A 13888-nucleotide genomic window follows, 5' to 3' on the forward strand; every position below is an offset into this window, starting at 1 on the left:
AGTGGAAGGTATTTGGTACAAACAACACAGCCCCTGGATCAGGACGTTGCTCCAAACTGGATGAAAGAGCCAGGAGGAAACTGGTCCGAGAGGCTAACAAGAGGCCTACAGCAACCCTGAAGCAGCTGCAGGAATTTATGACAAAGAGTGGTCATTGTGTGTATGTGACCACAATATCACAAATCTCCACAAATGTGGCTTGTATGGAAGGGTTGCAAGAAAAAAGCTACTCCTCAAGAAAGGCCCACATGCAGTCACGACTGAGCTTTGCCAAAATGCACCTTGAAGATTTTGTGGCAAATGAGACTAAAATTTAATTATTTGGCCTCAACACCAATTGATATGTCTGGCAGAAATCCAATACAGCTCACCATCCAAATAACAGCATTCCTCCAGTGAAGCATGGAGGTGCTAATATCTTGTTATGGGGTTGTTTCTCTGCAGCAGGGACTGAAGCACTTGTCAGGATAGAAGGAAAAATGGATGAGGCAAAATGCCATCAAATTCTTGAGGAAAATCTGCTGCCCTCTGGGAAGAAGGTTTACCTTCCAACATGACAGTGACCCAAAGCACACAGCAAAACTGAGCACACAGAGGTTAAAGGAGAAAAAGATGAATGTCCTTGCATGGCCTAGTCAGAGCACAGACTTAAACCCCATTGAAAATCTGTGGAATGACTTGAAGACTGCAGTCCCCAAACGCTCACCATCAAATTTAACTGAACTTAAGCAGTTCTACAAAGAGTGGGCAAATATTGCAAAGTCCAGATGTGCAAATTTAGTAGACATGTATCCCAACAGACTAAAGGGTGAAATTAAAGCAAAAGTGGTTTAACAAAATACTGACACAAGGGGGTGATCCTTTTTCCAACTCAGTGATTCTGTTTTTTTTTTATTTTTTCTGACATGTTGGTGTTATATCTTTCACTCGGATGTTATAAGTTGCACTGAGTAAATACAGCTGGATAAAACATAAACTGTGTCCGTCTTCATTTCAGGCTCCAAAGCAACAAAATGTGATGATTTTAAAGGGGGGTGATTCTTCTCTATACCCACTGTAAGCACACAATGCCAATAAGCAAGTGTCATACCTGTTAGAAACTACCAGGACATTAACTGTTATCACATTCTTGGTTTATTTGTACTTGTTCTCTATAGCAGAAGTCTCAATCTTTTGGCCAGTGAGCAACTGCCAGATTCCTCCTCTGTAGTTCTCATTTCCAAGGGAGTAAACAAAGACGTTGAAAGTAGGAGATGTCTTAGCCAAAATGGGTGCGATCTGTAAGAATAGGTTCAGAACAGATTCATTTTATGCACACAGTATTGAATAGTTAAATAGTTTAACAGAAATATTATTTATCAGTTCCTATGTTTACACTACAGTCTCTAGATTTATTTGATCAAAAACCCAGTAAAAATAATACAATAATTACAATTTAAAATATCTGGTTTCTCTTTGAATATATTTTAAAATGTTATTTATTCCTGTGATGGCAAAGCTGAATTTTTAGAAGCCATTACTCCAGTCTTCAGTGTCACATGATCCTTTAGAAATCATTCTAATATGCTGATTTGCTGCTCAAGAAACAAAACTTGTGCTGCTATTCATTTAATTCATTCATTCAAAAAAAGAAAGAAAGAAAAAATGACTGACTGAATGGTAGAGTGTTTTTATGTGAAGTTTACTGGTAATCTGTCATTATAGTAATTCCAAACCTATATGACTTAACCTTACAATATATTCTTTTTGTGTTCTACAGACATAAAGGTAAGTAAATGATTCATTTTGGGATGAACTATCTTCTTTGGGTGTGTGCTGTGCTTCAAACATGATTTCCTCACCATTCTCAGTTTAGGAGAGACAAGGGTTGCATTCTTCACAGCAGCATAGTAAGCCAGGATGCCATAAGGGCCCCAGCAAAACAGCATGGTCTTCAGAGGAGTGCCACAGTTGAACTGCACATAGAGAGCAAGCAGGAGATTTAGACTTAGTTGGATTTCTAAGTCACATGCTGCAGATTTAACTGTGATGTAACATATATACCATTAAACATTCTACTGTTCTGATGAGTGAACAAGTAAACACAAGAAAAAGAGTTAATTAGAACTAGCGTAATAAGCTAAATTAGGCATGAAGGCTCAACAAAGACATAATGAAATGACCTTTCAGACCGATGAGCTTTGTAAAAATCGACGCGTTTCAGAAAGGCGGGGCATAGAGGAGAAACAATAATGTACAGTATGTGGAAAATAATGTGTTTTTTTAACCTTAAACCGCATAAACACATTTCATTACACCAAATACACAAAATACTGTTCTTTTTAGCAGCATCATATGACCCCTTTAAAGCGATTCTGTGCTAGTATAATAATAATAATAATAAACTTTATTTTCTGTAGTGCCTTAAAAAAGTAGCATCGCAAAGAACTTCACAAGAATAAAATTAAATAAAACATACAATTATACAAAAAATACCAATGAGAAAGAAAATGAGATACAAAAATAAAAATACCAGAGAAGAACATGCTATCAAAAGTTCAACAAGTAAAAAGAGAAATTTGATAATGACAAAATAATCAAGTAAAAGCTACCCTAAAAAATAAGCTTTAAGGGAACATTTAAAAAGACTAAGGGATTCTGCTTGCCTAATCTCAGCAGGCAAAGAATTTCAAAGTTTTGGAGCGATTGAAGAAAACGCCCTATCACCCATCGATTTTAAATAAGCGGAACATTTAAAAGGCCAGCTTCCGAGGAGCGGAGATCACGCACTGGTGTGTAGGGGACTAAAAGCACAGAGAGATAATGGGGAGCCAAACCATGCAAAGCCTTATAAGTAAGCATGAGAATTGTAAGTGTAAAGACTCCAAGACAGGAGTTATGTGATCCCTTGTCCTGTTTACAGACAGGATTCGAGCGTCACTTGTCCTGTTTACAGACAGGATTCGAGCGTCACTTGTCCTGTTTACAGACAGGATTCGAGCGCCTGAATTTTGAACCAGATGTAATTTATTTATGGTAGCTTTTGAAACCCCGGCCAGCAAAGCATTGCAATAATCAATGCGAGAAAATACAAAGATGTTTATTAACTTTTCAGTCACCGGGAATGACAACATAGGACGCAATCTGGCTATATTTCTAAGATGAAAAAATGATGTCTTGACAGTGTTCTGAACATGGGGAACAAATGTTAAATGAGTATCAAATATCACCCCCAATTTTTTTTTTCATTTTGTTTGAAATTCCAGTGTAGAGCCATCTATACTTAAAGTTAAAGACCCAGCCTTACATAGCTGTTGGGGTGAACCAATGAGCATTACCTCCGTCTTGTCACAGTTTAGACAGAAAATTCCTAGACATCCACTTTTTAATCTCAGAAATACACTTGAGAAAAAAAAAGACATCCGGTTTAGAATAACCTGAGTGTCATCTGCATAAAAGTGAAAGTTGAGACCAAGTGATCTTAAAAGTTGACCAAATGGATAAATGTAGATGCTAAAAAAAGTAAAGAACCCAAAATGTATCCTTGAGGAACATCAGATTGCACCAGACCGATATCAGTCCTGCAACCACCCATAGCAATAAACTCCTTTCGTTCTGAAAGATACGACTCAAACCAGCTTAGTGCAGTCCCAGAAACACCAAAGACTAAACTCTAAACAAGTAAGTAAAATTGAATGATCAACAGTGTCGAAAGCGGCATTGAGATCAAGAACAATCAAAATAGAAAGATAGCCAAAATCAGAAGCAATTAACAAATCATTAGTGACCTTAACTAATGCTGTTTCAGTACTGTGGAGTTATGGAAGCCCGATAAAAGGGGCTCAAAAAGATTGTTTGCGGTAAGATGGGAATGCAATTGAGTAGTAACAGTTCGCTCTAACTTTTTGGCAAGAAAGGAGAGATTGCAAATGGGATGGAAATGATTAAGATTGTCAAAGTTCTTTTTTTATTTTGGTACAGGGGTCACAGCAGCAATTTTAAATGCTGATGGCGCAACACCAGTACACAGAGAATAATTTATGATACTTAATACAGCAGTACATAAAGTAGCAAAACATGACTGAAACAGCCCGGTTGGTACAGGATCAACTATGGAAGAGGCAGCTTTCATTTTTGAAACCTCATTGCAAAGAGAATTAAATCCAATGTGGAAAAGTTTGAGAGAGGAGTACCAGAAAATTCAGAAATGGTTAAAGGAAAAACAGACGAAGGAAAAGTAGAGATAATACAATTACAAGTGTGATCAATCTTGGAACTGAAGAAAATAAGAAACATATGTGAGTTGAAGCAGAAACATTTGAATAAATGTTACACTTGAGTAGTTTGTTGACAGAATGAAACAATTGTCATTATTATTATTATTATTATTATATTTCAGCTTTATTCCATTTAACAAAATGTAATTAATAGTTTTAGTTTCAGTTAAGGATAATAACCCTGTGATGGTCTTAACTGTATGTAAGAAAATTCCCTTCCCTTTCTATCACTTTGGTATTGGTGTGCATGCAATAAGTTAGTGTTACATAATAGTTCTGTCCTGGAGAATAGTTCAGTAGCTTTTGCAGAGATGCCTTTGTGCTCCCAGGCAAAACGTTTCTTTGACCTACTCAAACCCTGTGAATAACAGTCTTATGCAATGTGAGGGCAAATGTATACTCTGTTCTTTTCATGCACCCTTTGGTCTCACATGTCAAATTCTAATATGGTACAGGGGATACTTTACCTTGGTTTGGCCAGTCTTCTTGAATTTCTTATCAATGGACTGATAGGAAGACATCAAACATCTGAATGCCCATGTTGAAGATAGACATGGGGATCAAGTAAGACACATAGTTCCTGTGTAAAAGGATAGACACAATTTCATTATAGGTCTTATTTCACAGTGAACAGATTTACAAGGAAATGAGAGTCATGTGACCTCTCCATGACCCTACTATTGCTTTTTATGTTTGTAAATATGGGTCAGCACGCATATTTGAATATATGGGTCAAAATGTGAAACTGACACTGGTGAGCAGTGTTTTATGTTATAATCATACAAAATGATGCGAATTATGAATGTAATAATTAACTGTGTATCTTACCTGTCACCCTTGCTGTAGTCCAATGTGCAGCAGGTCCTCAGGGGCTCGTAGTCATACTCTCCCCAGCCAATCAGAGGCATGGCGGCCCAGAAGGCAGTAAAGAGCCAGATGAAGATAACCAGGGTGATGGCACTGCTCCACTGCAACTTTGTCCCTAATAACACAAGGTATTACTACAATAATAAAAGTTATACTGTTTACTAAATAGTTTTCATTTATAAACCTAAACATTATTTAAAATTCAGTTACTCAGCTACTGTTCAAAGGTTTGAGGCATGCAAGCGATTTTTTTAATAACACAACAGTGGTACTGGTATCTCATAACAGCATTTACAGCTAATTATTAGTTTACAATCTTTAGACATTCATGTTCATGCTCTTATGCTCACCAAGGCTGAATTTATTTGATCAAAAATAAAGTAAAAACATTAATATTGTACAATTTAAAATAACAGTTTTTTATATATATTTTAAAATGTGATTTATTCCTGTGATAGCAAAGCTGATTTTTAAGCAGCCATTAATTCAGTCTTTAGTGTCACATCCTTTAATCATTCTACACTCCTAAAAACAAAGATTCTTTAATAGCATCTGTAGTTTCATAAAGAACCTTTAACATGGTTCTTTATAGTAGAAAAGGGTTCTTTAGGTTATAAAAATGTTCTTCATACTAAGAAAAAATGATTATTTTAAGAACTGTTCACAGAAAGGTAGTTCTCGTAGTTCTTAAATGGAATCTTTACAAATGTCTCCTACTTTTGAAACGTTTATTTTTAAAAGTGTAATATTCTGATATGGTGCTCAAAAATATTTGCTGAATAAAAGTATTCATTTCTTTAAAAAAAAATATTTTGGGTCAAAGTTTTGAACGGTTGTGTATGTTGCTTTTGTTGTTGTTGTTTTTGTTACAGAATTTACATTTACACACCACAACATACCAGACCTGAGTTGCTCTGTGTTCACAAACTAGTTTAAAATGGTCATTCACTGAGATTCTGAAAAGTATGGCCTTTGGTGAAGCATATGTGCATTATAAGTGCCTTCAGCAGGTGGTCTTGGCAAAATGGGTGGGTTGAACTATAACAAAGCATGTCAAATATCCTATTGAAGTGGTGAGAAGCAACTTATTCTTTCTTTTACTTCTCTGTTACTCACTTGTGCAGTACTGGTGGTATCTGTCCCAAGCAATGGCTGCAATAAAATGGATGCTGGCGAGAGCAGTCATAAAGCCCTGGAAGCCATGGGTCTGGCATCCGTCTGATCCGTAAGGCCAGTATCTGGAGTTTCAAGAAGATAAAGTATTAAAAAATATCAAAGTTTGCTGGTTGATGTTTAGCATTGCTTATGTTGTTTATCTGTAATAATAGTATTAAATTAATCGTGATGTGTACTGTATTTTTCTCAATGACATTTTTCTAACTTGTTTCCTCTATCTTAAATATTTGATCACATCCTTGCTTGTATCAATAAATATGGAAATCTAACATATCTGTGTTTTGGAACATGGTAGCTGGTTTCTGGCCCAAACTGCTCATTAGCCTGCTACAGTTTTCAAAAAAACTGCCAATTTGCTTCTGGTCTAAAATGGTCTATCAGCTTGCACTAGCTAATTTCCAACTTGGAAAACTAATGCCGAAAATGCCCAAAACCTCTATAAAACCAGCCAACAGACCAGTCTGACCAGACCAGGGAGAGCAGCTAAAACCAGTAAATCACCTTTTCAACCAGGCTGGATTATGCTATTATTTACTTTAGCTGGGATGTGATTAAAAGACTAAAAAAATTAATAAAATCCTGCAACCCCAACAGCTGCACTTTAGTCATTCATTACGAAAAAAGACCCCTCTTCAGCAGCATTACATCACAGCTGTATTTACACACTACTACATCCCTGACGCAGCATCACCTCTAGGGGTTCCGTCAACAACAACACCAACATCAACACAGACTTGCGCGTGCTCACCTCAGAAAACTGGAGAAGGCAGCAACAGTGGCGTTCATAGAAATACCCATATCTGCCATGGCCAGACTGAACACGAGAAAATTACTTGGGGTCCGCGATTCTCTTATTTTAAGAAAAGCAACAACGGTGACAGCATTTAGGAAGAACCCGAGGAGACCTTCAGAGGACACAGAAAACGTGTGAACATTCAGAGCCTTCTCGAGACCCCAAACAGCGCGGTTACACAACAGTAACATAGCAGTGACAGTCTTCAGATAGATAGTTAAATCACCGCTGTGTGTTTATTTATTCAAACGTTATGCTATCGTTCCTGGATAAAGCTCATCCTATAGAGGCTGTGCATATCCACAAAGTAAGATGTGCAGGCGATCCTCTTATTGTAATAATAATAATTATTATTTTAATATAACCTGAACACGACTCTTACCCTCCACGAGCAGACAAGATCCCAGGGAGAACACATCCAACTCGGAGAATCCCTCCGGTAGTGGATACGACGTCACCACTTTGAACGCAATTTTGGTACCAAACTGTGCAGAATCACAGTCCGCTCGCGCGCGCGATATGCCTCAATGTGTTCGATCGAAGCCTTCTTTTAAAGGAGCATTTCACGTGAAAAGCATGAACGTAATTATGTAAAGCCCTCTCCCTCTGCCTCAATCCGCACAAGAATGTCATAATGAATATAACAACTCCTACCATTGACCCCTAATACGCATTTACACAGGGCGACTGTAAAGCGCTCATTCAGTTACACAATAAGCCTTTGTGTGTCAGACGCTTGAGCGCTCTGATAATAAGACCGGGGTGGATGCGAACCAGTCCAGTCTGTGCCAATCCAGTGTGTCCTGTTCTGTTTGCTGGCTGCACAACAGGTGTTGTCGAGCTGTCACTCCTTACGCTAACGCACATTGTATACCAGATGGTTTGCATAGGGATGATTAGAGAAACTGTCCATTTACAATCACTTTTCTCAATTGTAGGAGACATTGTGGTTTGGAGAAAATTACTGAATAATGAACAGATCTTCAAACAAAATAGAGAGAAAATGTCAGTGTGTTCACAAATAGATTAGTTGTTGTTCTGAGAAATAATTTAGGGACACTTACAACATTAAGCCTTTACAATCACAATCATAAGCTGTGTTCGGTGCTGAAATAGAAACATTTAGAATATTTTTTTAGACAAAATAGCCAATCTGAAGTGCTTATTAAAAGCCCCTTTGTTTCCCGATTGCATTATTCATACTTGAGTGAAAGCCAAATAAGTAACAAAAAGTAACACTGATACACTAACCTATTTTTTGTTTTACAAATCTACAATCATCAGTCTTTTATCACAAGAAGTCCTGTGTATTTCCACATACAGGGCCTTATTTTTACAATGCATAATTTCTGAGTGAAACGTATGAAATGACAAAATTCAAAATCGGCGCTAATCATCATACCATACTTGTCCTAAACAAGACCCATATTGTTCAGGCAAGTACCTCAGTAAAGATTATGAGGTTAATGAAACCTGGGAAATATAATTTACATGTTAAAAAATGCCTAGTCATATAACCATACAAAATTATATGACCATTTTTCCCACTCAAATTTCCACATACTACTGTAAAGTAAAATATGAATTTGGTTTTGCTAGTGCAAATTAGATTAGCTGCCTGACATGAATGTAACAAAAAAATGTACATGGTACTGAGCTCACTGCAGTTTTAAGTCTTTACTGAATTCTCTAGCTATACTGTATAACTGTAACACTCACAAAAAGATATTTAGGGGAATAATGTGACCTTAGAAGGCGTGTGAACGAGGTTTAGGAAGTCTGAGGTTAAATTAAATGTTTAGCATTGTATATATTAATATATAAAACATCAGAACTGATATTAGAATAATTTATTGAACACTTCAAAACAAACAAATAATTTAAAATGAATTATTTAAAACAATAAACAACAGTTTGCTGATTTTTTTTTCTTGGCGGAGTTGAGAAATTCTGTTTTATATTTACAACATGGCCTGGCTCCAAGGTTCAACCTATGTTGTGTTTACAAACCTACAGTAGCATAAACAAATAGGTTTCAGGCAAAAATAACTCTTGTGGTAGTGGTACAACAGTTACAAGAAAACAGTCTAATTAAACATACACGCCATACCAGTTTTATACCAAGGAAGGATTTACATATAAATCTTTCAGAAACAAAATGTGTGGAAAGATTTAACTCCTCTGAATTTGGCCCTTATAGAAACTCAAGAAAGATTTTGAAATATTTATGATCATATTTCCTGCACTGTTCTTATTCATTGTTTTGAGCTCATGATGTTAAGATATTTTCTGTTTATATTATTTATATTATTTATTTATTTATTCTTGCATTGGCTTGTTTCTGTCTATTAAGAATAGTTGTATTTACAAACCCTAACAACAGGCTATTAGGAAAAGCAAGCTACCTGTCAGCCAAGGTCTAACAGGATTACATAAAGGAAAATGTTTTAACTCTCTGGTATTGCTCATTTTCAGTAAAATCAATGCAATATATTTTTGTTCAATAATATTTTTTTCTTTTGTATTTTGAGAGAATTTCATTATAGTAATTACTATTTATGCAATAATTATGATCAGTTTTTCCCATTGAAAATAATACTTTTTTTCTAATATTTTATATTACTTTTCAATTGGCAGTATTTCATGTTAAAATAGAGACTCACCTGTCTAAAAATAATAAATAAAAATCAAATTTTTGAAGGCAGATTAGTTCCATCTGGTGGGAGTAAAAAAAGAAAAACTTCTGCAATTCCATGGTTTATCCACTAGATTCATAAAGCTCTATGTAAAAGGTTTATTAATTCTGTAGTTGTTTTTAGATATAAATACTTATTTTTATTAAGTTGTGGATTTAGATATATATTTAGACATTCTCAAAGACAACTTTTTGTAAAGGTTTAGATTTTTTTGTTTGAAATGTTGGTTTCAACATTTTGCACTTGATATTTTAGAGTCACCCCTTCATTGCTGTGCACTTTTTTTCTGCATCGTGAATGATTTGTAGATTGTACACACAAAAATTCTCTGTATTTTCGTATTTTTGCGTATTTCCCATTGACCGTCAAAAACACAAGTGTGACTTTTTTTTATGACCATTTAGATTTAAAATATCATCAGCTCTTACGCAATCTAAGTGATGCAACAAATTTCATAGTTTAGCTGTCAGGTAGAAGATTAGAGCTAGATGGGGGATGGGTATTCAACATTATGGCCAATTCAGAAATATTTTCTCCCTATAATTAACAGCTGTATCTCCGTGTAGCCTATCAGATTCCAAGATGCATCCGCATCTAAATGAAAATAACGCGCATGCTTTCGCTAATCCTCATCTGTCCTTTTTATCTGCTGGACTCGTAGCAGTCAGATCACTAAGTGACATCGGAGCAGAGCGACGATGACATGCTGGTTATTTTCCCCATAATTGCAAGTGGATGGTCCTTCATTAAAATTACGGTCAGCGGTGTTTTGTTGACACTAGTAGCGATATGTCTCTTACTGTCTTTTTGGGTCTCCTACTGGCATCTGGTGGCTTTCCACTTGTTCGGAGCACCTGTCCTTCCCAATGCAGCTGCTTTTATCATAACCTGAGTGATGGATCAAGAGCCAGGTGAGTCTGTATTTTATTATCTCAACTGTATTTAATTCATGCAATGCAATGCATCCCCCCCCCCACTTGAAATGTGGTGCACTTCTGCATTTGCGCATTCCACACTCTGGCTATATTTTATACATTACATATTGTGTGTAATACAGTTGAGGATATTTACATACAAAATATATGTACGTATGTATTAATTTATTTTAGTATTTCTTAGAGTTTTAAAATATGGCAATTTAAATTCAGTCTATTTTTTCAGTTAATTAAATCAAGAAAACAAGAACTTCCATTTTCATTGCGCAATATGTGTACATTTTGACCAATAATGACTAACGTTCAAAATTTCTGATTTTTTACAAGCATTTGTAGCATCAGTCAAATACCACTGGTTTTAAAGATCCGTGTGCGCAAGCTTTCAAATCCCTGCTTATCACTCTTTATTTTTGTTTCCAATGCGTTTTGCAGGAGCGTGATTTGCAACGATCCCGAGATTTCCCTGGTGCCCGCCACGTTCCCAGGCGACACCTCGAAACTTCGGATTGAAAAGTCGGCCATTAAGAGGATCCCGAGCGAGGCTTTTAGCTACCTCTCTAACTTAGAATTCCTTTGGATGTCTTTTAACGTTTTATCCTCTCTCAACTCGGACAGTTTCCGGGGCTTGTACAGTTTAGAGGAACTAAGGCTCGATGGAAATTCGCTCACTTCGTTTCCATGGGAATCCCTTATGGACATGCCCAGTCTGAGGCTACTCGATGTACACAACAACCAGCTGTCCTTAGTACCATCTGAGGCTGCTCCCTACATGAAAAATGTAACCTACCTGGATTTATCCAGCAATAATCTGCTGACAGTACCATCTGAGGTCCTCAGTACTTGGTTGACAGTCAAACCCATCCAAGGAGCAGAAAGTTCAAAAATGATCCTTGGTAAGTTTTTCCTTTGTCTTCTTTTCTTAATTTAATATATTGAGGTTATTATATATATTATATATTTTGTATATTTGTATATTAAATTATTTACATTTAGTCATTTAGCAGACGCTTTTATCCAAAGCGACTTACAAATGAGGACAATGGAAGCAATCAAAATCAACAAAAGAGCAATGATATACAACTGCTATAACAAGTCTCAGTTAGCTTAACGCAGTACACGTAGCAAGTTTTTTTTTTTAAGTAATATAATAAATAAAAAGAAAACAGATAGAATAGAAAAAGAATGGAGCAAGCTAGTGTTAGAGGTCTTTTTTGCTTTTGTTAATTGTATAATAAATGAAAAGAAAACAGATAGAATACAAAAAGATTAGAAAGCAAGTGTTAGTTTTTTTTATTTATATGATTATATTTTATATAGATTATATTGCATTTTCTACTTACAAATTTCCTGTTTAATTCAGTGTTACTTGCCTTTTCTTTGCAATTATTTGTGAAATTTACTAGCAATTTATGACTGAAAATCGTTTCAAAGTAAATCCTGCACCATTTTGTTCAGTGTATTTTTATATAAAAATGCAAAGTCTTGCATAAAAATGCATTAAGATGAAAAAAATCACTTAATTTCTTAAGAAAACTTTGAGAGGAAATGCCCTTACTATTATAACTTTTTATTACAATTATAAAGGTTTTCTTAATTTAAGAGTTTTGTTGTAACTTGCCACTGAACATTTGTTTTGCCCCAGGTCTTCATGACAACCCCTGGTTGTGCGATTGCCGATTATACGACCTGGTCCAGTTCCAGAAGTCTCCCAGTCTGTCGGTGGCTTTCATTGATACGAGGCTCAGGTGCGCCGATCCAGAGAGCCTCTCTGGAGTTCTGTTTAGCGATGCTGAGCTCAGGCGCTGCCAGGGGCCTCGCGTCCACACGGCCGTAGCCCGGGTGAGGAGCGCAGTGGGCAACAATGTCTTACTGCGATGCGGAACCATTGGGGTTCCCATCCCTGATCTGGCCTGGAGAAGGGCAGATGGGAAGCCACTGAATGGGACAGGTGAGTCAGCACAGTGGCGGGCAGCTAAGCAGCATTAGCCAGAAGTGCTAATGCACAGTGATTACACTGTTGGCACGGACACAACAATGCACTGTGATTACACAATACTAATTAATTCTTGCATTTTGAGTGAATGTACTCAAGCGTTCTGCTTTTTTCCTCCAAATTTTGCAGCTCAACTGGAGAATTTGAAGGAGGGAATAGTTTGGTCTATTTTAAGCGTGCCTGCCGTGTCCTATCGTGACACGGGAAAATACATCTGCAAAGCAACAAATTATGCAGGGAGTGCAGAAGCCGTCATTTCTTTGATCATAAGCGATGCTCCCAAAGCTGAGAATCCGACTGTGGATCCAAAAACCAAAGTAAAGTCCAAGAAGCCAAACCCAATAGTCAAGGCAGCCTATCAAGAAAAACACATCGCCAGATATGTTTCCCCAACACCCAACAATGCACTACCACTTGGTGCCACCGTGAGCTACACAGGCCCATATCCAGGTATGGAAAGCGACAATGCCGCTAACAGTCGGACGAATACCCAAACGGCCAGTCCTGATGGGTTCTTAGAGACCAATCTGAGCAACCTGGCCGCAAACACATCCTCACTGCAGCAAGACCCTGATAGGATTGTGCGCTCGGTGAAAGTGATTGGCGATACGGACTACACTGTGTGTCTGAACTGGAGGGCACCGACCGCCAAGAGCACAACAGCTTTCAGCGTCCTCTACGCTGTGTTTGGCGAGAGGGATATGCGCAGAATTAACGTCAGTCCAGGCAACAACCGGATCATCATTGAGGTACTGGTTCCAAAAACCAAATACATCGCCTGTGTGTGTGTCAAGGGGCTGATCCCCAAAAAGGAGCAGTGTGTAATCTTCTCAACAGATGCAGCGGCAAGCGCTAATGGAACCCAAAAGCTCATTAATGTAGTAGTAATCACGGTTGCCTGCGTGATAGCCGTTCCTCTGACTGTGATCGTGTGCTGCGGGGCACTTAAGAGGAAAATCAAGAAGTTTCTGGGCAAAAAGCCCAAAGACATTCAGGACTCGTATGTGGCGTTTGAGACTCTGTCTCCTAGTACCAAGGCCAAAGGCTTGGAGGGGGAATATCTCAACAGACTGAATACAGAGGAGTCCAACAGACTGCTGTCAGCCCGGTCCAGCCTCGACTCGGAGTCCACGGCTAAGATTGAGGGGCAGCCCAACGAATAATTCTGCTGA

General features: G+C 37.4%; 1 protein-coding gene and 1 pseudogene across 1 annotated transcript; one reads left to right on the forward strand and one right to left on the reverse strand.

Moving 5' to 3' along the window:
• Positions 1-979: 979 nt before the first annotated feature.
• Positions 980-8037, reverse strand: LOC107716284 (RPE-retinal G protein-coupled receptor-like; annotated as a pseudogene).
• Positions 8038-10431: 2394 nt separating this feature from the next.
• Positions 10432-13879, forward strand: LOC107716298 (leucine-rich repeat, immunoglobulin-like domain and transmembrane domain-containing protein 1). The gene is made up of 4 exons (XM_016522670.1): positions 10432-10699; positions 11156-11616; positions 12366-12671; positions 12846-13879. Exons 1-4 carry the CDS (start codon positions 10578-10580, stop codon positions 13877-13879), a joined length of 1923 nt encoding a protein of 640 aa, XP_016378156.1. The 5' UTR covers positions 10432-10577.
• The last annotated feature ends 9 nt before the right edge of the window (positions 13880-13888 follow it).

Source organism: Sinocyclocheilus rhinocerous, unplaced genomic scaffold (genome assembly GCF_001515625.1).
Source record: "Sinocyclocheilus rhinocerous isolate Xijiao unplaced genomic scaffold, SAMN03320098_v1.1 scaffold869, whole genome shotgun sequence".
NCBI classification, from domain to species: Eukaryota; Metazoa; Chordata; class Actinopteri; order Cypriniformes; family Cyprinidae; genus Sinocyclocheilus; species Sinocyclocheilus rhinocerous.